This window comes from Channa argus, chromosome 15, assembly GCF_033026475.1.
Source record: "Channa argus isolate prfri chromosome 15, Channa argus male v1.0, whole genome shotgun sequence".
Taxonomy (NCBI): Eukaryota; Metazoa; Chordata; class Actinopteri; order Anabantiformes; family Channidae; genus Channa; species Channa argus.
This window is the reverse complement of record NC_090211.1, coordinates 12504204-12529554: the sequence shown is the minus strand read 5'-3', so window position 1 is coordinate 12529554 and position 25351 is coordinate 12504204. Positions and strand designations below refer to the sequence as shown.

At 41.6% G+C, this 25351-nt stretch overlaps 2 protein-coding genes across 5 annotated transcripts in view; one reads left to right on the top strand and one right to left on the bottom strand.

Annotated features, from left to right (window-relative positions):
- The window catches only part of aatka (apoptosis-associated tyrosine kinase a), a 29250-nt gene extending 6412 nt beyond the window's left edge, over positions 1–22838 (top strand). The window contains exons 2-14 of one of the 3 annotated variants that reach the window (XM_067476015.1): positions 6979–7112; positions 11215–11356; positions 14459–14538; positions 14996–15114; positions 15222–15309; positions 15436–15569; positions 16148–16232; positions 16327–16448; positions 16633–16782; positions 17043–20403; positions 20487–20667; positions 20768–20956; positions 21342–22838. In XM_067476015.1, coding sequence (XP_067332116.1) covers positions 6979–7112; positions 11215–11356; positions 14459–14538; positions 14996–15114; positions 15222–15309; positions 15436–15569; positions 16148–16232; positions 16327–16448; positions 16633–16782; positions 17043–20403; positions 20487–20667; positions 20768–20956; positions 21342–21370 — 4814 coding nt within the window. In that variant the 3' untranslated portion in view covers positions 21371–22838. Of the gene's footprint in view, positions 1–6978; positions 7113–11214; positions 11357–13447; positions 14059–14458; positions 14539–14995; positions 15115–15221; positions 15310–15435; positions 15570–16147; positions 16233–16326; positions 16449–16632; positions 16783–17042; positions 20404–20486; positions 20668–20767; positions 20957–21341 lie in introns of those variants that run through there. The other 2 variants (XM_067476016.1, XM_067476017.1) reach the window with 2 other exon arrangements.
- An 838-nt stretch (positions 22839–23676) lies between these two features.
- baiap2a (BAR/IMD domain containing adaptor protein 2a) overlaps positions 23677–25351 on the bottom strand; it is a 50242-nt gene continuing 48567 nt past the window's right edge. The window contains exons 14-15 of one of the 2 annotated variants that reach the window (XM_067476023.1): positions 24912–24954; positions 23677–24396 (exon numbers count right to left, since the gene is read on the bottom strand). In XM_067476023.1, the coding sequence (XP_067332124.1) occupies positions 24927–24954 (28 nt within the window). In that variant the 3' untranslated portion in view covers positions 23677–24396; positions 24912–24926. The remainder of the gene's footprint in view (positions 24397–24911; positions 24955–25351) is intronic. The other variant, XM_067476020.1, reaches the window with a different exon arrangement.

Sequence of the window (25351 nt, the reverse complement as noted above, 5' to 3'; positions counted from 1 at the left end):
AGCTAGCCTCATGTAGCATTTAGTAAGACAGATTAAAGTACTTTTGCAGTATATTAACTGCATCTAGGCTCTAAAATAGAGTGCGTCTTCCAATATGGGCTGAATGTTCTGTCTGTTAACAAAGCATTCGATAAACATTATGTCAAATGCGCTATAGGATTTATGGAGAAGTTTAAACAACCTATTTATGACACAAAGCTCAGTGTGTGCCTACTGCCCACAATTGATTTTGAGACGTTTAGTTACTAGTTGCATAATGTATGTCCGTATTTGTTTTCAATCTGTTGAGCACTTTTTGCAGTTGAAACTGTGTCTTACTCCCTCTCTTTGTCTCCACCTCACTCTTTCTGCGATGGCTTGATTGCAGTGGTGTGTAGTTTGGCACAGCGCCCACCCTGCAGCACTGTCATTACTTGGTCCCTCGGTCAAAAACAAGAACTGGAGTGTGCATTTGCGCATGCATAGCAACCATACCAGCGAGATGGAAAGAGCCTGAAATCAAATAAAGAGGGGGAGAATGTAGAATCTCAGAGGGAGAGAGGCATTTAATTATGTTCTGCCTGTCGAAATCAATCCATACAACATTATCTGTGGTGTGTTAGAGATCCTCCTCATGGACTTTTTCAAGGGGTGACCGATCTCATGAGCTGAAAACAATAGCCAACTCCTTTCAATTAGCAAAGAATCTCCAAAGTTATGCCATGCAGCCCAGTGTGACACCTCAACTGGACTTTCAATGCAAGTGCACCTGTGTTTGTGTGTGTGTGAATATGAACGCATGGTTTAGCCCTGGCCTTGGTGATCGTGGGAGGGATTGTAATATGCCTCACTCTGCCTTAAACAAAATTCCTATTTTGTGTCTGTTTGGAACAGAGTTGAGTACAGGAGCTCTACCGTGTGTGCACTACTGTTAACACATCGTCAGTATTCAAGCAGCTGTAGACCTAGTGTTCAGTTGGTTCAGCTGCACAGCAACAAAAAAACCCACTTCACTGGTGCATGCTTTATTTATGATCTAGCATGGAAGCTTAGGGGCTGTTTTTAACTCACCACATTCTCATCACGTACGTACACACATGGACATGGACATAGAGAACTGTAGACACACGCTGAACTAAGCATTCCTTAGCTCTCCTGCTTCCTGCCTGGGACTGTGTACAGAATATTCCCTCTCAGTGTAAGTGTGTCTGTATTTTCATAAACACACAGTAAGGGTTTACTTTTTTAGTTTAGTATCTTTATGTTTCTGTTTTAGTTATTGCATCAGTGCAACAGTTAGCAATATTTGGTTTCATCTCCATAAGCATCAAAATATGCTTTTATTTTGTTATAATAGCTATTTTACTGTCTGTGATGCATTTTGTATTTTTTTACTGCCTCTTGAAATGTGCATCCCTCCACTCAACATGCTCTTAAATTGTGTGACCATCATCTGACAGCTCAGGCCAGACTTCATTAATCCAGCGTGAAAAAAGGCTGAGTGAAACCGATGTGGAGCGAGAGTACAAAGTCATGCTTAATAATGGAAGACTTTTCCTGAAAAGTCTCACTTCAAGGACATACAAACCAACAGCCATGGCCTCCTCATTCAGTCTGTCTTCATAGAGGAGCACATTTTTCTATCTCCTCTCATTCATCCCACTGTGTCCTCCTCATTGTCAGGCTGAACTGTGGAGGTGGCAGGTTGACTCCATTGCTCTCTCCACTCGTCTGTCAGGACACTGCTCATCTTCCTCAAGTTGTGAAGACAGTTTTTTAATAAAGCCTGTATGAGCCCAGCTTTAAGTGCTTTATTTTCATTTCACTGCTGAAGTAATGTGCGCTTCTCAAATATTTATAGAGGACCTTGGATCGGTGCTGGATTACAGATCCTCAGAGACAGATGGAGCTTTCAAATGTCACTTTTGTGAACATATTAGACTTTGTGGTAGTGAATAAGAGCTTAATAAATATGTACTGTTACATACTTGAACAGTGTGTGATAGCAAGGTGCTTACCCAACATCACCTGGCATTACTGGAACTGAGCACCATTTGTTTTAATTGCATTAGTGAGACTATCAGGATTGCAGGCCTCTAAGGGCAAAGCAGAACCTTGGTTTGGTTTCAGAGTTAGGCCACATTCAGACGTACAACAGCCTTCATTTCGAAAACTGGAGAGTGTATGCCCAGGGCACGTTGGTTAAATGCAGGCTTCTTATAACTTTACAGGAAACATAGTCATTCTCTTTCTCCACACTCACAAAAGAAATTTAAAGTAGATTGTCAGTTTCCATAATTACTCCATTATCCGTGAAAGGGTAAAAAGTCTGTTCCAGGCCAGTGTTCACCATCTGCTTTAAGTGGCTATAGAGGCTGGAGCTTGACAATTACCTCAGCATCAATCTAGATTCTGTTCAAGGAAGAAAGTGTACTGGGATGAATGAGGTTGAGAATGTGATGGGAGTGGACAAACTTGTATACTTCCTACATTGCAGTGAAAAGTAGCATTTCGTTGCTTAAGCTTTTACATAAGATGTGCTGGTAATTGTTGATGATGATAAGGTGTGTACACTCTTTGAAACATGTCACTGCAGCACATATAGTATTTACCATACTCAACTACCAACAGAAACCAGAGCCACTGATCAGTGCCAAGCCCTGCACATTGTGACAGCCCATTTAATACATTTCCACAGAAATTACCACATGAGCATGTGCGTTTTATGTCATGTCCATCAGTGAGCTCTGACTCACTATGCCTTTTGATTCAGCTTGTGTCAGCTTGGTACCATCTGCACAATGTGCCTCCCTCTCCCTTACATCCATTCATAAAGCTATAAATTCCATGCAGGGCCTATAAAAAGTGTTCACCCACCTTGAAATTCTTTAGCATTTATTTTCCCGCACTGCTGTCTCACAGGTAGAAGGTCCCCTGTTTGAGATACTGGCTTTGTTTGTGGAGTTTGCATGATCCCCCCCATGCTTGTGTGGGTTTTCTGGGGAGATTGAACCACAAACTGTGCAGTTAAAAGACAGCCCACTCTACCTTCTTAATCAGGAGCACCCCAAACAAAAAGAGAGGAATCGCATGTACCACAGAATCCCATATCTGGTCTGGTCAGGCCTGGGAGTCTCATTAACATCACAGATGATATTAACTCTAACCAGGCAGAGGAGAAGAAATCCCTGCAGGATGTATCCACCTCCTCTCCTGTGTCCTCTTCCTAAATCTTCTTCCTGTGAATGATTGTCTCTCTGTGTTGGTCCTGAGATACTGTAGGCTGTTGACCTGTCCCGAGTGAACCCCCCTACTCTCGCCCAGTGACAGCTGGGATTGGCTCCAGCCCCTAGTGACCCTGAACAGGATAAGTGGTTACAAATAATGGATGGATGGATGATTGCATAAGTATTTCCCCTTCAAGTCAGTATTTAGTGCATCTTAGGCTGTATTTAAAACACCAAAATTACTTGCACATTTGGATACCAATTTTTCTCCATCCCTCTTTTCAAAACTGCTTAAACCTGTTTATGTTGCATCAGGATTCTACTGTAAGTGGACAGTCCAGACACTAATTCTCACTTGAAATAAAGTCTGGACTCTGCCTCTGTTACTCCAGAATATTAACACTGTTAACCATCTGTCCATATGCTCTTGGTCATTGTCTTGCTGGAAGACAAATTTTCCCCCTAATCACAGTTTTCGCTTCAGACTTCATCAGTTTTTTTTTCTTCCAGGATTTTCCAGGATATTTTGCAGAATTTTACTGTCAACCTTCGCAAGCTTTCCAGGGTTTGCTGCCAACACTGTGCTTCATTGTGGGGATGGTGTGTTTAAGACTACAGTATGTGCATTGTTTGGTTTATTCCAAACATAGCATCTAGTCTGATGGTCAGAAAGCTTAATTTTGGCCTCATCAGCGCCATAGATCCTTCTAAACTCTCAGGAAGTAAGTGACATTGATGCACCTTTAGGGGTACAATGCTTTAGGGCTTGTCACTGGGGCTATACCGTCTAGAAGGCCACACTTGTACCCTAATGCTGGCCCCTCATTTGTACCCATGTGGTGACCAGCTAATGTCAAAGTCTCCCACATGCTTTCAGGGAAGCCGAGATTTAATATGAGTTAGTGGTGAAGATGTGCTTTTAAATAACCTTATGGCAGAGTGGCCTGGAGTTTATATTCTGTATTTGTGGTGTGGTTTGGGGCCAGGATACTGATTCACCAATAATTGGATTAGAATTACAATGATGCAATGTTAAAAAAAAAAGGTGAACACTTTCAAAGGGGGTAAATATAGACTGCGATTCCATAACAATGTTTATGCATCAGATGACAAAAATGCTCGTTTGTTTTAATTCTTAGCTGCTTGACTGGCATACTGTACCAAGGGAACTGAATACAAGCTGTGAAATGTTCACATTCAAGGAAAAACGCCATCCTCCTTTTTTCCCATCAGCCTCTACACAATGTGTCCTGTCATCACCCACTCAGGTCGTGTGTGCTTTGGTGAATGGTGGATTCAGAAAAAAGCATTGCTTGATTTAGCTTGGTAATCTCCCTCTTTTCCTCTTCACTGACATGCAAACACACACACACACACACACACACACACACACACTCTATTACAAACTGTTTCTGCATAATAAATGCAAATGGAGAAGATGAAGAATCAGCAAAAATGAGTTTCTTCCGAATGTGGGGAAAGAAGGGGGAGGCATGAAGTTCAGTGCAGTGTAAAAGCCAATCAATTAATATGTGTTGGCCAGCGAGGCTGTTACCTTGGTGATGTGTTGGTGGGTCAGTGTCCACACACACTCACACACACTGACACACTAAAGCAGGCATTAGGTTGGAGCCTAGATACATACAATGTCTGACTGCATTGTCAGCCCATGTGGGGGCAATTGTGACTAAAGGCTTTGTGGCTGTGACCTTAGTGAAATGCTTGGGCTGAAGCTGTGCTGTTTGGGCTGCAAAAGCTGTCAGGTCTGGAACAGTGTGTTCCCCACAACCAAATGGAGCTGGATCTCAGTCATTGAGCTGAGAAAATACCCATGCACAACCCTCACACACCACAATTCCTAGTAGACTCAGCCATGTGGTTCTCATGAGTGGATGTGTTCCTCACAAAGATAGAAAGATGAAGGAAATTCTGGGGTGAGAACATGAAGCCACTCTTCTTTAACAGGTTAGGGTGTGAGTTCTGCCATATTGTTGTGGTTGGTTAGTTCAGTTTATGTAAAGCTTTAGTGGGAAGTTAGAAAAAAATGCCATTACTGTATAAAGTAAGTACTCTTAGCCAGGACTTCCCACCGTCAAAACATTTCTTAAAATCTTTGTGAGCCTCAACTGGGGAACTAACCATAAAGTATGCAAATCCAACATTATAAAAATAAGTTTAATTCAGTAGTGAATCAACTGCTTTAACATATGAATTAATAAGTGTAAAAGCAAATGTTCTCGTCTCTGTCTCGAGAGGGAGCTTTTAAAAGCATGAGAAAATAATTGAATGTGGTTATTGTGATTTATCAACAATATTGTAATTCTATCAACAAAAAAATTATTTACAAATTGAGGACACAGAACCCGAAAGACTTGGGTGTGACTTGTTTCTTTGTTTTAATTTTGGATGATTAACTTGTTAATTTAAAGGACTCGCAATTGTATTTTCCATTATTCTCTTAATCTGTCTCTTATACAGTAAGTCACTTTACTGTGGAACTGCAACACAAAATTGCTGGAATACCTCTTGTAATTAATGTGTTTTGTACAGCATCTCCACAGATAGGCACTTTCACTTCCTCCATGAAAATGCCAATAGTACTCTAGAATATAGTGAATTAAAAAGAACGATGGGACCATTGCTAAACAGTAATGGAACTCAAAATAAAGCCTATTTGTAAGTGGATGAGAAAATCAGTGCTACAATAATTCATTAAACACCATTAAATATGAATGATGACCAGATATGTGCATGTTTGTATTTCCACAGTTGTGTTCTATGAGATAGAGGCTGCAGTAGAGCTCCTTTATTTACTCCCAATAAAGCGATGTGCCCACAGTGACTGCGAATTGGTCAGTACTTCATTTATTAAAGCTAAAGCTCTCAACCACTTGTTATAATTGTACATGTTTGCTTAATGCTGAATGTTGTGGTCTTTGATGTGAATATCAATTAACAGTTTCTCAAGTTAAATCAGATTATTGGGATATTAGGGAAAGGTGTGTGTGTGTGTGTATCAATCTTAACCATTCCCATACAGTAGTTCTTAAAACATCTTTCTCTCCTCTCTTTCATCTGTTCTGGAAAATTATGTGCATAAAAACTGTGACATCTGGCCATCTGCTCTGTCTTCAGCTACCTCAGCATAAAAGACAAACATAGAGTTACAGTATGCACACAGAAAGACGCTACGGTTGAGTTTTGAATTTTTAAAAATTCCACTTCCACTAAAAAAAATAATTATGCCTCATTGTTTGTGCATTTGTCTGAAAAGTAGCAATTTTATTGAAACTAATTGGGTGTTTAATTGTGAACCAGAAACATCGCTGTAAGAGTGGTTTTGCAGGGCACTGCATGAAATGCTGATTTCTGATTCAAGCACATTCATTCATCACGGTTGTTTACACGGAAACAGAATGAGCCACTACACTACACATTACTCTGCTGCTGCTTTATTAAATTATTATCCAGAGGCAGTAATTGTGCTCATGGGTGGTTTCAAACTTTTAGCCTCTATGACTCAGAGTGCATAGCTACTGTAATTAATCTACAGGGGCCTACTACCTATTCAGAGTTCAAAGATATGAATATTATAAACAAGAGAAAATTCATGATGAGTCACATGCTTCTTTCATCAAGCTGAAAATAATCAGTCAAAACTCTTATTGTGTATCTAAATCATAATTATCTCTATTTTTGTTTTAATTTCCTGTATGACCCTCTCTGTACATTTACACCTTTTTAACTGAGGCTTTATCTTCCACTTTCACAGATGGGGCTCCCTTGAGCGAGCTCTCCTGGCCCTCATCTTTGGCAGTGGTAGCTGTGTCTTTTTCTGGACTCTTCACCTTCGTCTTCCTCATGCTGGCCTGTCTCTGCTGCAAGAAGGGAGACATCGGTTTCAAGGTGAGCTCACTGCTGCCCCCTGGTGAGAGTACACAGACTGTGTACAATGGACGCCATAGAAGGGAGTGAATCTGGTTGTCTGTGAGTTACTTGTAAAAAATTGGAGAACATACTTTTAAGACATAGCTGTGAGCTACTAGTACTTGTAATATCCATAAAGGCACAAGCAATGCATTAGAAAGCCTCATATTTATATGTTTTCAACGTCTTTAGTGTAAAATAATAAACAAGCAGTTTATCGTCTGTTGTTTGTGCCAAGATGGACTACCAATTTAAAACAAATACATAATATCAAGGCTGAGTGGTTTCCTTCACTTGATAGATTTAAGATAAACATTGATTTTCCCTTTAGAAAGTAATAACAACATATTACCAAAGTTGCCAATTATTGCCATTACCTACTGAACTGCAGATTTATTGTTTTTATGTATAACGTCAGTCGCAAAAACATTTCAAAGTGTCTTGTTTCATCTGACCAGTAGTTTAAAATTCAGAGATAGTGACCCAAAAGTGTTTTAAATCCCCACATTTGAGACCAGAATCATAAAAGAATAGATACAGTACCTTAGGTACGGATTTTCTCTACACATGCTGTAGGTACAGAAGACTTTTCATGGCGGTTATTGCCTAATTTTATCCAAGTGATGTAACCATGTACTCTTACCCATCCCCAAATGGCACACTTTGTTTCTGTGTTGCCTTCAGCTGCCAACATGACTCAGCTGTGGCACACATCAGAGCTGAACTGAAGGGCTGATGACGACAAACACACACATTAACATGCTGCTCATGTTACGGCATTAGCATTAAAACATATTTTCATTTTGGACATGCATTTGTATGCTGATAAGTCTTTTCACCTGCAGAATTAAATCGTTTCAGCCCTGACTGAACAGCGGAAGTCTTCTCTTAAGATCACTTATGCAAATTGTTTTCTGATTTCAGCCGAGGAAATGAAAATCATGTTAGCTTTTTGTGGTTGATTAGAGAGCTGCATAAAGCAGAGGAGGGTGCAGGAGAAAGGATGAGAGCAAAGCGGCTTGTTTCTTGTGGCATGTTTGTGCTCCTGTATTCTTACTGAGCAGTGGGAAGATCCTGCTATCAGTAGTTACTGAAGGGATAACAGTGTGTCTAATGAGCACAGCATAGAGCAGAACTATTAACAACCTCTGGAATTTTTGTTCATGCAGTATAAATGAGGTGTGTGTATGTATATCGCCTCTGTCTCATTATGTGAAAGTGTATTTTAATAAACTGTAGAAGCAGTGGGTGTTTAATCTTGTGTCCACTCTCCACTGGCCTGTATTTTACTGTGAAAGACTGATGATAGGAGATTTTCTCCAGCTGCCAAAGTAGCACTTGACAAAAACGAATGATGTTTGTCTACCTGGCCCCAAATAATTTTTTAGTGTACATCAATATGGCGCAAATGATTTCTTTAGAAATATCATAACAGCACCCCGTTATCGGAGAGTTTTGCTCTACATAGAAGCTGCTCTTGAGCTGGCAAAGATTTAGTATCAGGGACACTTCAGCAAGCCAGAGTAAGTGTTCAATACCACCAACCATAACCCTATTGTATATTGTTTTATATCATGCATTATAGGTTTATTTTATTATGAATTTATGTAAAAAGAGATAATATTAGTATCATTTTATAAAGTAGGTTCTGAGGCTGCTTCTTTGTTACTCTGAAAATCATTGTAAAAAGGTAAAAAGCATGTTTCTTTTAGAGAGATTAGGACCACTGGCTATACTTTGTTTAATCTTATGTACTGTATTGTGTTATTGTGTAAATTGTGTAATTTTTTTTTGTTGTTGTTTTGGTGTCTCAGGTAGTTGGTGTACTCAAGTGTAACTTATGTGACTTATGCTAAGGTCTACCGTTGGTACCAAAAAGTAGGTGTGTAAAAATGTGAGGGGAAAAAGCAAAAGAACATAAAAAGCACCTTGTGACTGTCACTAACAAGGAGCCTCAGTTCTTAGGCAACTTACAAATAAAATATTTAAAAAGAGGGAATATTCTGAAACGAAAAAACAACAGATTGTGTTTTTAGTGAAAAAATATTTGCTGGTACACTGGTTGATGTATTTTAATCTTTAAGCTTCAAAGCTATAACGGCTTCAGTTTGCTTGGCAGCAAGCGTCACAGAATGGTTAAATGCTTCCCACTCTTTATCTCCCTCTTTGGCGCCAGGTCCTCACGCAGCATTTCACTTGTAAGGCGTGCATTTGTGTGGGGATGCAAGATTGCACCGCTGCACCATCCGAAAAGCTTCATTATTCCTCTCCATCGCAGTGCTCTTACTGGAGCGCGTAGTGTGAAGCTGGGTATTAAGTGCTTTCTAAACTGAAGGCACTCTAGGGAGGTATGCAACGCTGACTCCCAGCCAGGTGCTCGCTTTCACACTTCACTCTGAGGAGAGTGGCAGATGGTTCTCCTGAATGAGATACACACATACACACACTCCTGTGAACACACATTCATGTTTAGGACACATGGAAATATGCACACACTGAGCCATTCAGATGCTTTATATTAATCCAGCTTGCATCTCTCTCGCTTGCTCTTCTCCTTTTTCATTTTGTCCTGTTTTCCCTTCTCTATTTTTTTTTTATTCTTTACCTCTGTGGTTGCTGCAAGTGGGAGATAGTCTTGTTATGGGCAACAGTTCATTAGCCAGGGAATGGATGGATGGGTGGATGCCTCAACACTGGTGAACAGAGCACTACAGCCAGACCAGTTTCCCAGTGTAGCCACAGGCTTAGAAACTCCTAATAAGATTGAATTGAATTATTGTACTGTATGATGTTGCTTCATGTGGTAGGACAGGATGATTAACCGCCTTGACTTAAGGACCAGATCCCAATAAAGGAAATGATTATAATGATGGAAGTATTTCAGTTACCAGTTCATTTGTTTGCATTTTTCGTAATTAGGTAACATTTCAATAATTTAGTTAAATCTACTTTACTTTTATTTTGTTTCTTATGAACTTCACAGAGGAGTAAAGTTGCTGTAGCAGTGTTTTTAGGAAGTAATTGTCCAGGATTTCAGCATATTCAGCTGTTTTCTGTACCTAGAAAGTTGATCTACAGTATGTCGCTGTGTTGGACACTTATATACAGAAGAATATGAATATGGGATAGTGAAAGATTTTTCTCTCGTGTGAATAAAGGATGTATTCATCGTGTAATCTGTTGCCCGTATGACCTAGCTTTTAGTTGAATATCATCTCTCTTTATACATACAGCATGGGGCTTGACACTATAAGGACACATCAGAACAAATTGAGAGCAAGGACATTTCAGCAGACTGGGGTGGAAAAGCAAATGCTGACAATAAAGCAGACATAGTGCAAAGGATGTTGGATATGTAGAACATGGGAAAAGAAAGGGTCACGGTTTTCCAGACACTCTCACCCACATCCATCTTGGTCTGGGTGATGCAGAGGAGGGGTTTATGTCTATGGTGCATAGCTGGTAGTGTGGACACTTCATGTGAAGGTAAATTATGTTCTTTCCTTTGTTTACAAAACTTAAGGTTTGTCAGTTACAAAGTTGTGGCCTCTAAGCTCCCAGTTATTATTATTGATCACAGTCCAGAGTAGATACCTTGTGCAGTTTTGAAACATTACTGTGCCATAAATCTTTTTTTTTTTTTGTAAAATACATTGAAAAAGAAGTTGAACTAACAATGTGCAATGTAGTGCCAGATGTAAGAGCACAGGTTAGATAACATACCTCCAAATGTAATTTCTAAAACTATCACAAACTATTAAAACTAGAGTTTCTTTGAAAAAGTAATTGAACTTATTTATTTGAATAAATGAGACAAAGAGACAACGATCAGCTTTGTGTTTACAGTTTAAGTGACAGTGTCCACTAGAGTTTTCCCTTACACCATCTCTGCAGTGGCTCAAACAATACGCCCCACAGTGCACATGACTTACTGTATGTAAATGGCTATGTATGTATGCATGTATGGACGTGTCTTCGTGTATTTGAATGCCGTAATAGTTGAACCATTGTCTCCCTTTGTCTCAGTGGTGGGTTGGCTGCAATTGGATGAGTAATCCCAGCGTGTGTGTGTTTGCACCAGGAGTTTGAAAACACTGAGGGAGAGGAGTACCAGGCAGATCTCTCCGCCCTGGCCTCGCCTTCTTCCCAGAATGGCCCCGAAGTCTACATCCTTCCCCTCACTGAGGTCTCCCTGCCTGTCTCCAAACAGCCTGGCAGATCCAGTAAGACACTACACAAAGACACAGAATACCACTTCTTCTTTGTTTTGTTTTCATTTTAAATTTTCATTTATAGTTTATACACTACATACTTTAAGTTACAGATTTATTTCTTTGCTTTTCCTTTGACTCCTCTCTTTTTGCATTGCACATACCTCAGGAGTCTGTATTAATTTAGGGGAGAATACGTGTGCCACACTAACAGAGAAAATTAAAATGAGTTGTTACTTCTCCACAAGTGGATTAGGCAGCATCTTACTAGCTCAATTGCTTTGCATGAGATGAAACAGTAATTTTCAGTCTAACTTGGAACAGACACAACCTCTTTCACTCATTGTCTCGTTTATCTTACCAACTCTCGTTCTCGCTCTCAACAAAAGGCAGAAATCTGTCCACTGTGTGGTTTACTGTACGTGAAAACTGGAATCCACTGGGGAGGAGGGAATCCAGTCTAATTGTGCTCTGCATTATTTCTGGAGTGTTCTTTTAATGCATTTTACATTACAGTAGCATGAATCCACTATGACATGTTTCCCCTGTTTCACTTGATTCTTACATAATCTAGCATCACTTCCGTTTATTGTTCTTCAGGTTGTGCTGCCTCAAAAAGCGTGGTATAAAAGTGTATGTGCATATGTGTAGTGTGTGTAAATCTAAGACAGAAGCTAGGTCCTGGGTGCTCAAAGTGCCTCTCCCTGCATGACTCACTGGCTGTCTGTGCTGCACTGTGATCAGCCAGAAGGGAGGTGAGTTGGGGCTCGGCATCAAGATGCAAGCTCCAGTAATGATTGGACAAGGCAGCCCCAGGCTTGCAGCCAATCACTAGCCTTCCTTCTGTCCTCCATAGCTACGGCTATATGATTGGTGCAGGTGTTGCAGGGTGAGGAATGGATAGATGGCGAAAGGAGTCGAGCTTATGAAATGAGTCATTCTTCCTTTCTTTTGTAAAGATAGTAACAAGTTGCTACTAAATGAATTCCTTTACTTATGCACATGTGTCTCATTGCATTTAACAATTGCCTTGCTAATATGTGACACATTTCCGTAAACATGTGGAAATGTGAAAAGACTCAAAGGGAGGGATAATGTCAGGAATGAGCTTATATTACATGTGTCACATCACTAAACTACTTTGGAGGGATTGAACAGGCCCGTCCATACATTTTAACAGTGTGCACACCATATATCAACCACCCTCACACTGACATACACATGCTGAAATGAGCCTAGTGATTGCGTGTTGAACAAAACCACAGTTGTGTAGTTTACACGACATGAATGGGATATTCTATATGAGCCAAAGGCATATGAATACACGACACAAAGTTTGGCATTGATCTGACAGTCCTGTTTTTCACTTTTTACTCTAATCTTTTATTCAAGAGGTCATGTAAATCCTTCAAAACCACTACAGAGGCTTCATACATCAAAGTCAGTGTGAGCTACTGTGTGTGTATCATTCCATGGGCCCACCGACTCAACAGTTCTCCCGAACCCTACCATCTTCTCTGGGAATGCCACAAGGAGGATAGGAATGTACACTCACACATAGCACATTTATAATAATACCACAATTTAATTTCATTCTCTCCATCAGGATAGGGTGGCGGAGCCTTGAGGATTGGGGTGGAGAAGTGTGGGTCTGTTATCACCATGGCAACCTGTGTCCGGCGTTCCAGTGGAGAATAGGCCTTGTGTGTGTCTGCATATCAGTGTTTGCGTGTCTGTGTGTGTGTTTGGTGCACTGGGTACCAGGAGACGTGGCGTGAGCGTGTGAGTGAGCGAGCTAAACAATGGCTGTGATTTAGGCCGGCTGGGCAGTGGGTGAGCATGAGGCCGGGCTGAAATGTCCGTGGAACGCACAAGCGGAGGACTTCCATTATGAGCAGAATACAGTGAGGGTTCTGTGACGGGATGAGGAGAGACAGGGGAAGGGTGGTGGCATGCACCAGGACCTAAGAGCGGGGAGGGCATGCTTGGGATAGGGGCGGTGAATGCGTATGACAGAGGTCTTTTCTGCATCTGACAGAGCAGTGTTTGTGTCTTGTTTGGCTGAGGAATGCTGCTGTTCTAGGTGACAGGGGGTATTATGTGGGCCTTATGTCACTACTGGGTGTCTTGAAGCAGCACCAGCATTGGCGTGTCAAACGGCACACTACCGACATGCGTGGCGGTCACATCTGCCATGATACCAGAAATCGACCAGAAACATTCCTCCAAACTCGACCTTTTGGCAGATTAGCTCAATTCCAGCTGAGACAAGTTTCTATCTTCCTCGGCGTACTGTCGATTTCAAAGTAGTATAGGAACTGAAGATTTCCGTGTTTGCCTTACAGCTGGAGAGCTCCAGGCGAGGACAGTGTGTGTGTTTATGTGTGTCCCAGTTGGAGGATGAGCTCGGTGCAGACGGGGAGAGGCACCGTGGCAAGCTTGTTCAGCTGTGCGAGGGCTCGGAGGGTTAAATCCTGTCGAGGCTCTCTCTCCCACACTGGGACCATGGGCTCTTTCTCACATACACACAATGAGGCTAAGATGCCTGGGGTTGGACCTGGGGACACGGGCTCTCGGTTCTCACACTCTGAACCAGTACTTCAGCCCTGCCTCAGACTCGGACTTAGTCCCTGTCACGGTGCTCACAGTGGCTGGCCTCTCGCTGCTCCGTCATCATCAACATCTTCATTCCCGAAATATGAAGATCCATGGAGGTATTGCATCGTGTACACGACTTAGCTAAAATTGCAGAATAGTGCTGCTGTCTCTGTGTTTTGTCTCCATAGTAAATTGTGTTATGGCTTCTTTCACTCTAAGCATTATTTAGTCTAGTTGTAAAGTAACAAATTTGTATTAGTGTGCCTTCAGCAAATATTTCAGCTTTAATTAAGGCCATTTTACATTTATTGTTTGGCTGTAAGGGGAGTTTTTCTCTTATTTTTATTACTTCACAACTGTGTTGTACGGCGTGTGTGTGTTGTTTTTTTTAATATTTACTTTGATCAATGTATTTAAAATTCATTTTTCCTTCTAATAACTTCTATCCAACTTCCACACACTGGATATTCCTTCTGTCTAAAAGCAATCTTATGTCTTTCTTACTGTACCCTTCAGTCCAGCTGCTGAAATCATCAGATCTTGGCCGCCATAGTTTGCTCTATTTAAAGGAGATTGGACATGGCTGGTTTGGCAAGGTAAAACATGTTTCTTTTATGTTTCTAAAACATAGTTGCAGTAATACACAGTATTTGGATCTGAAAAATTGCTCATCATCATAAGCTTTAATTGTCTTAGCTGTATCTGTCTGTACTATACTAACTGTACTCTAATGAGCTTTATACTTTGTGTGGAATGCGAGGGTAATGTGATGATGACCTCATTCTAGCGAGGCTAGAATCTTTGGCATGGTGCTGAGATGAGGGAGAACAGTTGATATTCACAGTCAGTAAATTCCTTACAATTTGCTGTGCAGTAGACGCTACCATAGTATAACACTTCCTAGGTTTGCTCATGAGCCATTCCCATGCTCCTCCCCATTCTTTCTCACTGTAACTGCATGATGACACTCTCTTTATTAAATTCTAGATAATATTCCTGCAGTTTGATTCATAAAGATTTGGTCACACACTCCCTCCTCTATATATTTATTAGGTTCTGCTGGGCGAGGTCAATGCGGGTCTCAGCACCACCCAGGTGGTGGTTAAGGAGCTGAAGGCCAGTGCCAGCGTCCAGGATCAGATGCAGTTTCTGGAAGAAGTCCAGCCATACCGGTCAGTTCAGTGAAACAACAACACATGGCACAGCTGACCTAATTACACATTTTTTTCTAATGTTGTTTGTGCATATATACCTACTTCAACCCTGTTTTCTCTGTCAGAACCCTCCAGCACCCTGCCCTTCTGCAATGTCTGGCACAGTGCTCTGAGGTTACTCCTTATCTGCTGGTCATGGAGTTTTGCCCTCTGGTGGGACACAGTTTATTAACCTAACTGTATTTATTCAGTCCTTAACATGTGCCTCGATCTGTCTTCGTCTGGTGCTGTGCTATTGCCGGTGCTTTTAAGTTTACATTTTTTTCCTGCCCATCTCAGGGTGATCTGAAGAGTTACCTCCGCAGTTGTCGGGTAGCTGATTCTGAGACTCCTGACCGCTTGATCCTCCAGCGTATGGCGTGTGACATCGCCTCAGGACTTATGCACCTCCACAAATACAACTTTATACACAGGTACAGAATGGTAGTTAGTCCAGCTGTATATAGCATTACCAACCTGAATCATCACATTGTTGAACTTGATGAATGCACCTGAAATGTCTGTGCGCCCTCTGCTGGCCTCTCCCTGTAACAACATCCTGGTGCTGCCTGAGTAGTTGTCACAAACTCCAGCATCAGTGATTTTGTTGCTGGGGGCGAGCCCCTCTCATCTCATTCTGCAGCATGTGGTGACTGCCATAGCAACCAGTCAGTGACTGCAGATATACAAAGCTCACTGTTGGTGTAGGGGAGGTGAGAATAAACAAAGTGACTTAGTTTAGTCTGCTTCTTTAAATGCTCAGATGAGAAGAGAAAGTACACTGATACCGAACATGTACACATTCCATGCTAGTTTAGTTAATACTGGAGCTACATTAGATTGATTGAAATGCAATGGCACATTTTATTAAAAACATAACTAGATTTATTGACAAGGTGTTAACTATAAAAACATTACAGTTAAATAATCAAACATTTACAGAACAATATAAAAATGCACAATAGTTGCATTGTTTAGAAGAGATAATCTCAAGGTTTGTTTACTCCAACAGTGACCTGGCCTTGAGAAATTGCTTGCTAACTTCAGAAATGTCAGTTAAGATCGGAGACTATGGCCTGTCTCACAGCCGATACAAGGTCAGACTGCCTTTTCGTAAAGTTACAATTGTTTACCAACTGCTTTTTTTTTATGTTATCACCTTAAGACTAATGACATGTTTTTGTTCTATAGGATGATTATTACATAACACAAGACCAGATTTGGGTGCCCCTGCGCTGGATTGCACCTGAGCTGATAGACGAGGTCCATGGAAACTTGCTGGTTGTTGACCAAACCAAAAGCAGCAACATATGGTGGGATATTAGACACACTGATTATATTATTGCAGTGTTTTGGTAATTCAGACAGGATACAGTTTTAGCACATACAATGTTTTCTTATAAATCTGTATGTTATTACACTAAAACTTCTTTAGAAATGATGTACTACATATGAAATGAGGGATATTGACACTTAATGATTCTTTACCCGTTCCAGGTCACTGGGGGTGACTATGTGGGAGCTGTTTGAGCTGGGAAACCAGCCCTACAGACACTACTCTGACAGACAGGTGCTGACATATGCTGTGAAGGAACAGCAACTCAAGCTACCCAAACTCCAGCTCCAGTTTCCCCTCTCTGAACGCTGGTGAGACACGGTTGCTTTTCCAGTCTCTCAGGGAGGCATACTGTACATAAACATCTTCTAACCCTGTCAGCAATTGCTCTGCACCACCTTCACATACACTTTATGTTCTTTGTTAGTGTCATTCAAGTGCTAGATGTCGTTTGAAAGTGCTGACCTCAAACATAGACATAGAATAAATGCATAAAACTATAACTAATGAGTGTTTTACACAGATATGAGGTTTTATTCCTTTTATCTCTCTCTCTCTTTGTTCTGTTCAGGTATGAGGTAATGCAGTTCTGCTGGTTGCAGCCAGAACTAAGACCCAGCAGTGAGGAAGTACACCTTCTGGTCACATATCTGTGCGCCAAAGGGTCCAGTGAGGCTGAGGAAGACTTTGAACTTCGCTGGAATACCTTGAGACCCAATCTGCTTGGAAGCACCACCCACACAGCTACATCCACAACCTTAGTCCTGACCCCTACACCTGACTCTGCTGACGTACCTGGTGCAGACCAAACTCAGACAGTGGATCCAGCCTCCTCTGCCTCATCTTCTTTTCCTCTCCTGGATCACTTCTCTGACAGCTTCCACTCTGACACAGTGGATGACCTACTGACTGTCACAGAGACCAGCCATGGTCTCAACTTTGAGTACAAGTGGGAGCAAGCTCGAGCGGAACAACCCTACTGCTCCTCCTCAACCAGTGGGCCACTAGGTCAGGGGAACCCACATTACCAGGATATTTATTATTCAAACAAAGGAAGTACCACAGGGGGCTCTAAGACTGACAGCCTCACCTCAGGTGTATCCCCGTCATATTATGAACCTGAACACCCAGGGGTGGTCCCAGTATTGAGTGCCCACAGCCCCTCAATCAGCAGTGAGTACTACATTCGTATAGAGGAGCCAGTAGAGTGTAACATTAACCTGGATGATAGCGTTGTGGACTATAGCCCAGGGATGGAGGCCAGCAGCAGCAGGCTATCCTCTGAGAGTCGGACTGGTTCAACCATCGCACAGCCCAGTGCTTACTGGTCAACTGCTGATAACAACAAGTCTACTGCCTATGAAACTGATTCAAGCCCCACTGTCCAACTAAATATGGAGCCACTGCTGAGACAGACATCAAGCACCAGTCCAGTAAAATTAGGTCACTACCACAATTGCTTCTCATCTAATCTCGATGGCACAATCTACTGTGAACAGTCATATAAAACATACGACCAAACCTGTCTGTCTGAACTGGATACATCACCAGAGTCCCAATCAAACCCTGTCCGTCCAGTGGAACGGTTGGAAAACACGCGCGCATTGTCACATGCAGTCAGCAGCCCCAGCTTAGGGTTCTGTGATCCCTATCTTGAAGCAAGCACAGGTCAAAGCGTGGTTAATGAAAGCTGCCATAATAATGTGATGGGTCCTCTCAGAAAGACACTATCCATTGTCAACCACATTAGCATTGACGTTGAAGCAGATGACGGCCTGTTGGTGGGCCAGCGGAGAGGTGAGCACACTGAAAATGACCTTTTCTCTGAGAGAGAGGCCACAAACTGGACCTCAAACCATTCAGCAAATAATAACAGCCTTAGCTTGGAGAGTAGGCAGGTAGGCATTGGACACGACAGCTATCTGGACCTTCAGCACACTGTTCACTCTAACACAACAGAAATCTGGTCTTTAACCAAGGCCACCACCAGAACTTTCCACAGCTCCAGGTCATCTGCCAATTTGGAAGCAGAAGGACGAGATGCTGATGGTAATGCTACTAGCAACTCCACTGAATTAGGTTCATACATGAATTTATTTAACAAAGAGAGAGAAGAAGCTGCCATTCAGGTGGAAAGGAATGTGATTGCAGAAAATCAAAGTTTCATTGATTCTTTTACTCGTGCAACCCGAGGTGTAGAAAGTGGAAAATTGCAGGGTAAATGTGAGAAGCAGTTGTTGCTTAATGGGGAGAGACTGTATTCTGAGCCTAAGATGATACCTGATACAAGCTATTTAAAGTCCCCTTCTGCTTTTAAGGACCCCTTGACTGGCCAAACAGGAGCCACTCCAGACAAGCACAGAGGCCACATCTGGGAGGGGGTTTCAGCAGGAATGAGGCTAAACTACCCTGAGACATCAGGAAGAAGCAGACGATTGGATAGTGGAGTGGGAGATAGAGAATCCAGCAATAGCCTGGCTGAGCTTGGTGACTACAGCGAGGATGATGACGATGACGTCACCGACATTACATCAGCTATCTTTGCCGATTTCAACCTAGATTATGCTGAGGCAGAGGAAGAAGAGCTGAGTTCACCGAAGAATCCAGAGGGGACTCCTGAATCAGTAGACATCATTAACTTGTCCTCATCGATGGCAAGCACCTGTGATCAGGCCTTTAGCCCTGATCCATTTAATATCCCCATCCTGCCGAAATCCTTGGACAGTGGCTATGACACAGAGAACAATGAATCTCCAGAGTTTCTATTTAAAGAGCTTGGAGATGTCCGAGCTGGTGAGAGGCTGGGTGGAGAAACTGAACTTGTTCTGCAGGTGGGACAATGCACTTCCACTAGCTCCTCAGAGCTACAGTTAAAGGGCCTGACTGATAAGGACCTGTACAGGGACTCTGCCTACTTCTCTGACTATGATGTCGAAAATGAGAGGAGCCCTCAAGAGGAAGGCAGTAAGTTTTTTTCAGGTCCAATTAACCGTGATGTCTGTGCTGAAAAATTGAGAGGCATCAGACATGGTGCTCCTATCCAAGGGCAACTCAGTAATGAAGACCATTTAACAAATCTAAGACACATCAAACATTGTGTTGTCGTGAATTTTTTAGAGGCTGTCCCTAGTTCACCCCATCCCCTTCCTACCCCTGGGTTGTCCATGCTGTCTCCATTTCCTCCACAGATGGGCGGCTGCCTGACGAAAGAGTCAGCACCTGCAGATGATGATCTCGGACTGGAGACAGAGCACTCAGGAGAGGAGCCTTCCTCAGAGCTTAGCACCTCACATGGGTCTGAACCCTCTTCCACTGTCCAAGAGGCCTCAGCTAACAATGAGGAGAGTAACCGAAGAGCAGATGATTGCTCCCAGTCGTTGAATTCTGACTCCACCATTAACGAATACAGAGATGAGGTCTCTAAAGACAGTGAAAATGGTGATGGATCCACAGAGGAGGAGGAACTGCCCGAATTTAGTCCTGTCAAGGATGAGACAGAGGAGACAAGCGAAGGAGTGAGAATAAATGAGGAGGATTTTGAGGACATAGATGCAGAGGAATGTGACTCACAGGACAGTTTATGTGAAGACTCAAACGGCCCTGTTGACCTGTCCACTTCTTCATCATTGATGGAGCTGTGCGGAGAAGATGTGAGAGCTCCGCTAGAAGAGGCGGAGGATGAAGACGACTCTGACGATAGCGAGTCCGATGAAGAATTGAGGACCTACAACATTCAAGATGAAGACAGTGAGGAGAGCGAGGAGGATTTTACCTCAGTGCCAGTGGTGGTAAGCGACAGCAGCAGGGCCAGACACCTCCGCAGTCTCCTGAAGATGCCCACACTTCTCACCCAGTCCTTCTGCGAGGAGTTAGAGAGGAAGAAAAAAGCTGTGTCCTTTTTTGATGATGTTACAGTGTTTCTTTTTGACCAGGTATGAAATGTTAATCTGTCAAAGTTGTCCAGTTTATAAGGATTGATTATTTTATTTTAGGAATATTTGTCTTTTTCTTCCAGGAGAGTCCCACAGGAGATCTGGCTGACTTTGCCTTCTCCACAGGAACGGAGCCCAGTGGGCAGGAACCTTCAGAAAAAGAAACCTCTGCGCACCAGCTGCAACCTGACCCTGAACTTGAAGCTCAATCCTGTCAAACATTCTGTGTTTTTGAGGAAAGAGATGGGAACTTTTCAGAAGAGGGCGAGTTTGTGACGCACATAAAACACTACACTACACATCCTGATTTATTCCACGTATAGCACATATGTAATTGTAATTGTAACCCTCTGTGTGCTTTCAGGTGGGGGTTGTGAACGGGAAGAACCCTGCCCGTCCTCACCGGAGACCATCCCTGAGCGACAGCCTTTGACCACATCTACGTCCAACAATCCTGAAGCTCCTAAACCTGCAGCTGTAGCATCTAACCGATTTATGGTGTCACGATTCTCAATCACACACGTGTCTGACCACCAGCAGGGCTCAACAACAGGTTTGTAACAACTGTCTTTTAGTTATAGTAATGTGTCTTAAATATGACAACCTCTAAAAGATTTCAGATCAAAATGTGTCGAGCAAAATTTGGTTGGAGCTACCAGATGTTTTGGCATGGTTTTCAAAGTTATACATTGATGAAACACGTCTTGTAGTACCCAAAACCTTTTTCACCCTAAAATACCCGTCTAATGTAGTTTGGAAATGTTCACATTTATAGCTTTATGGAAGTTTATTAACTCACATACATACATACTACATGCATTGAATTGTGTTTTGGTAAATACTTGAAAGAAATGGAGTTTGGTTGGAATATCACTTAAAGATGGTTTTTCTTCACTGCAAAATCACAGCACTTATATCCAATGTATTATTTCCATCAGGGAACAGTGAAGATGGTCCAAAAGTTTGAGTGATCTACAGCCCTGCCTGGAGAAGGATGTGACACAAAAAGCAGCATTATTATATCTAGATGTTTTAAAAAGTATTATTTTTATTGAGGTTTTGGGCATCTGACCTTGGTGACCCTTTGAGACAGTGCCTCATATTGTAGTGAAACACCCTTGATGATTTGCACACTTTATTTTAATTTCTTGATGAAAGAGAGATCGCCGCTGGCATGACAACCAGGAAAAAAGGGTACTAATCATTCCATTTTGTTCACAAAAAGAGAAAACAGTATTATCTTAGTTTTGACATACTGCACAGTATATGGCGCTAACTTCTGCTTAATGCAGGATTTGTTGGTCACCTTACAGGTACTTCATTTTAAGGAAAATATAACAAAAATACAGAAAGGACAGGTTCTATGACCGCTCCAATCATTGGCTGCCTTGGTCCATCTGCTTACCATTGATGTGGCATTTTTAAAGACTGTTAGAACACTACCATGGATTTCTAAACACAAAATCAGACTTTCTTTTGGTGTTTGACGACAAATGCTGAATTTATCGCTTAATTTATATCGGTGTGACTCAGTGGATTCAGTGTGCTATGTTAATGGAAACATACTGTAATACAGGAAATCAACGTGTGATCTCTCTCTAGTTATCACCACACTCACTCCAGTATGAAGTATGTCTATAATTAACCATGTCCCTGAAGCACTTTTTATAGCCAAACTGGGTCTGCATCTCCCCATCCTGGAATGAAATGTCTAAACATGTCGTATTCCATATTTGTGTCCACGGTGTCAGCTGTAGGTTCGATTTTACTTTGTGGCATTTTAGCTTTGTTTAAATTACACTTCATCAGAAATAGAATGACACCAAAGGGATAGAGAGAGGTGCTTCCTCACAAATCAGCAGTATTACGCTGACAGGCAAGTCCAACGTTGAATGTCACTTATCTGTATGCATTTTGTTTCTACATCTGCTCAGTCTCATACATAATGTATTCTATTACAGTTGTTCTGAATGCTTAGGTCTGAGGTGTACCTACCCTCCATCCAAAACAAAGAAGAAAAAAATAGGACACATCTCCCATACAGTATTGTATGAATGTTCTATAAAATATGTAGCAGGTAGCTTGACTTGAATTACTACTGCTGTATTGACAGCTCCCTTCCCCTTTCCTTCTGTAGTTCAAAGTGCCAATTCAGGTTCCTCTGACCTTGCCTTTTACGTTCTGCAAGAAGAGAAAACGTTGCTCGTATTTTTGTAAAACCATTTGAGGAAAATGCAAACCAGAATGATAATCTCTTAAATTTTCCAAAGAGATATTGCAAAGCCCATTGGCGATAAAGTGAAAGACACCGTTTGGAGAAGGTGAGGGGGGTTGTTCTATGCACCGGTAGTAACATCTTTGCTGTTTCCATCTTCCCCCTCACACACCGCTGTTGTACTATACCAAACAAATAAATCCAAATACTTTTTCCCTTCTTGTGTCTGTGATATATTTTCTCACGACAAAACATGACACAAAAACATGACAAGACAACACATAAAATTATAAAGTTGGTGCCCATTTAAATTTATTTTGGACAAGATAATTTATATGTACTTTCTGTACAGTACAGATATAATACAAACAAAGACAAAGGTGAAAAATGGACAAAATAAAGCTATAAAAGTAAAAAAAAAAAAAAAAAAAATGCACTGGAAACCTGTTGCCCCGACCAGCTGTGAACAAAGCACGATCATATCACTCAGTGTAAAGTACTCATTCATGGAAAATAGTTTTTCACGATGTAACTGATTTATGAGAAGTCGCTCATTCACACTGTCCGTACACATTTTTTGCTTTTCCATCATCTACACTTTCACTTCTATCCCCACTCGTCATTCTGCATAGAAATGCCTCAGCTCTAAGCTCTTCTCCCAGATGAGCATAATACTGAGAAGAAATGATCAAAAGCTACGATAATACTGTATCTTATCTGATAAGCTACCATCCCCTCAAAGCTTCAAAAAGACCCATTATTTATAAACCTGGCAGCTGAAATATCACTGAAATCCAAAAAGAAAGAACAGCAACACTAAATATTCTTGTATTATTTTAGGGGAATTGCAAATGCACTGTACTGGAGCCTGCTAAGCAATAGAAAACAGAAACTAATGCCACTGATATTTTAAGGATTATTTAAAAATATATATAGAACTGTAATGCATATGTCAAACCAGACATATTACAGAATGATTGGTTCAATGCTGTATGAAGCCTCTATTTAAAGAAAAAGTAGAAGGCACAGTTCCCACATCAAAAAATCTGGGCATACTCTATATCTGCTAGGATTATATAGTACTAAAAATCAATCACTTAACAACAGAATTGCAGGTCACTCACCAACTGTCCAGTTCTACCTATTGGCTGTGTCCAGTCTACAATTTGTCTTCAGTGCTTATTAAAGTGACGCACTGAAAATTGCTACTAACCACTTTAACATCCCCCCCGCTCACATTTAAGACAACCAGTGCAGAGTGTGCCTTCACTGCTCATTATGTAAATAATCCTCGGGTTTACAATGTATAATGTTAAATCCTGTAGTAGAAGTGCAGATAAATAATAATGTGCCAATATTACTAGTAAAACCTATAAGCCATACCTTATCCACAACAGCTGTGATCTAACTAATAAAAACTATTGTCACACTTGCACTTCAGTGTTCAAGCTGAGACGTTGTGTGTGGAAGCGTTTGCAAAATATCATAAGAATTAACTGGAAATTCTCTGAGTGAGATTTCACAGTAAACTAACTAGTCTTAGTAGTGTAACATGTTCCTTGTAGAGACTTTTGCCCCCCAATCAGTCACACCTCTGGGCCCTCCAGCAAAATCATCACACAACTCAACAATGCCACTGTTAATCATCTTCTTTCTCCCCCCTATGAAAATAAGAGCCCATGAGTGGACAAAAAGGGACAGCAGGCCGCTAGTAGAAGATGGGTGCAGATCGCTCATCACTGAAGGTGGGCCGGAGGTAGACCTCCAGGGAACGGTCACTGTGGGGAGAGGAGGGGTGGGGCAAGGAACAGCGACAGTTAGGTTGAAAACTGTAAAAATGTAGAAATATATGTTCAAGTAACCACCCCCAAAGAAATATGCTTTCCTAAAGGTTTGTATTTTGACACAGTTGCTGCATCTATTGTGAGTTTTAGCAAGCATGTATAGAGAAAATTAATAAAATAATAAACAAAAAGAAGAAAAAGAGCTTGTAATAGGCATGCATGCAGAGTTAGTGTCTTCTATAATACTGTGTTTAACACAGAAAAAAAAAACCAAAATATTTCAGAATTCTTTTACAACCCAAGGCATGTTGGACTGGCAGAGCCAAAGGTTGCCAAATCCATGGAGACCAAAGGACAGAAAAGACGTGGTTTCCAGTGGTTTCCAGCATCCTACTGCAGCCAAACAGCCAATGACAGTGGAGAAAACCAGGCAGTAAGAAAAAAAGTGAAAAGTAAAAAGTTAAAAAAGTGATTGGTTGGCTGAAACGCAATGGAGGCTGGTGACTTACGGAGGTCCTGTTCCCTCAGAACCGGGACAATTCTGGACCCAAACTGGAAGGTAAAGAGAACCTTTGGGTTTGAATGGCTCATCTTTCAGATCATGCATGGGTCACATTTTTTTAACGACATTGCTGGTTAGTCTGATGCAAGATGAACATACTGTAGGTTAATAATAACTAGCTCAAATGAGGGATGGGAAGCACAAGTGCACACTTCATGCTTAACATGCCATATACAGGGGGCCTAATCTATGCTCTTTTTCCAGTTGTAAACTATGCGAAGGAATGTTTCTGCAGCTCTTCTCAGAGGAAATACTGCACATTATGCTAGAAATGCAATGCAATCAACAGGCACATGTTGTACTGCAAGTATGTAAAATACAACCAAAAGCAGGCAGGCAGATACTCACAATAAGTACACTTTACCCACCACACACACACACACACAC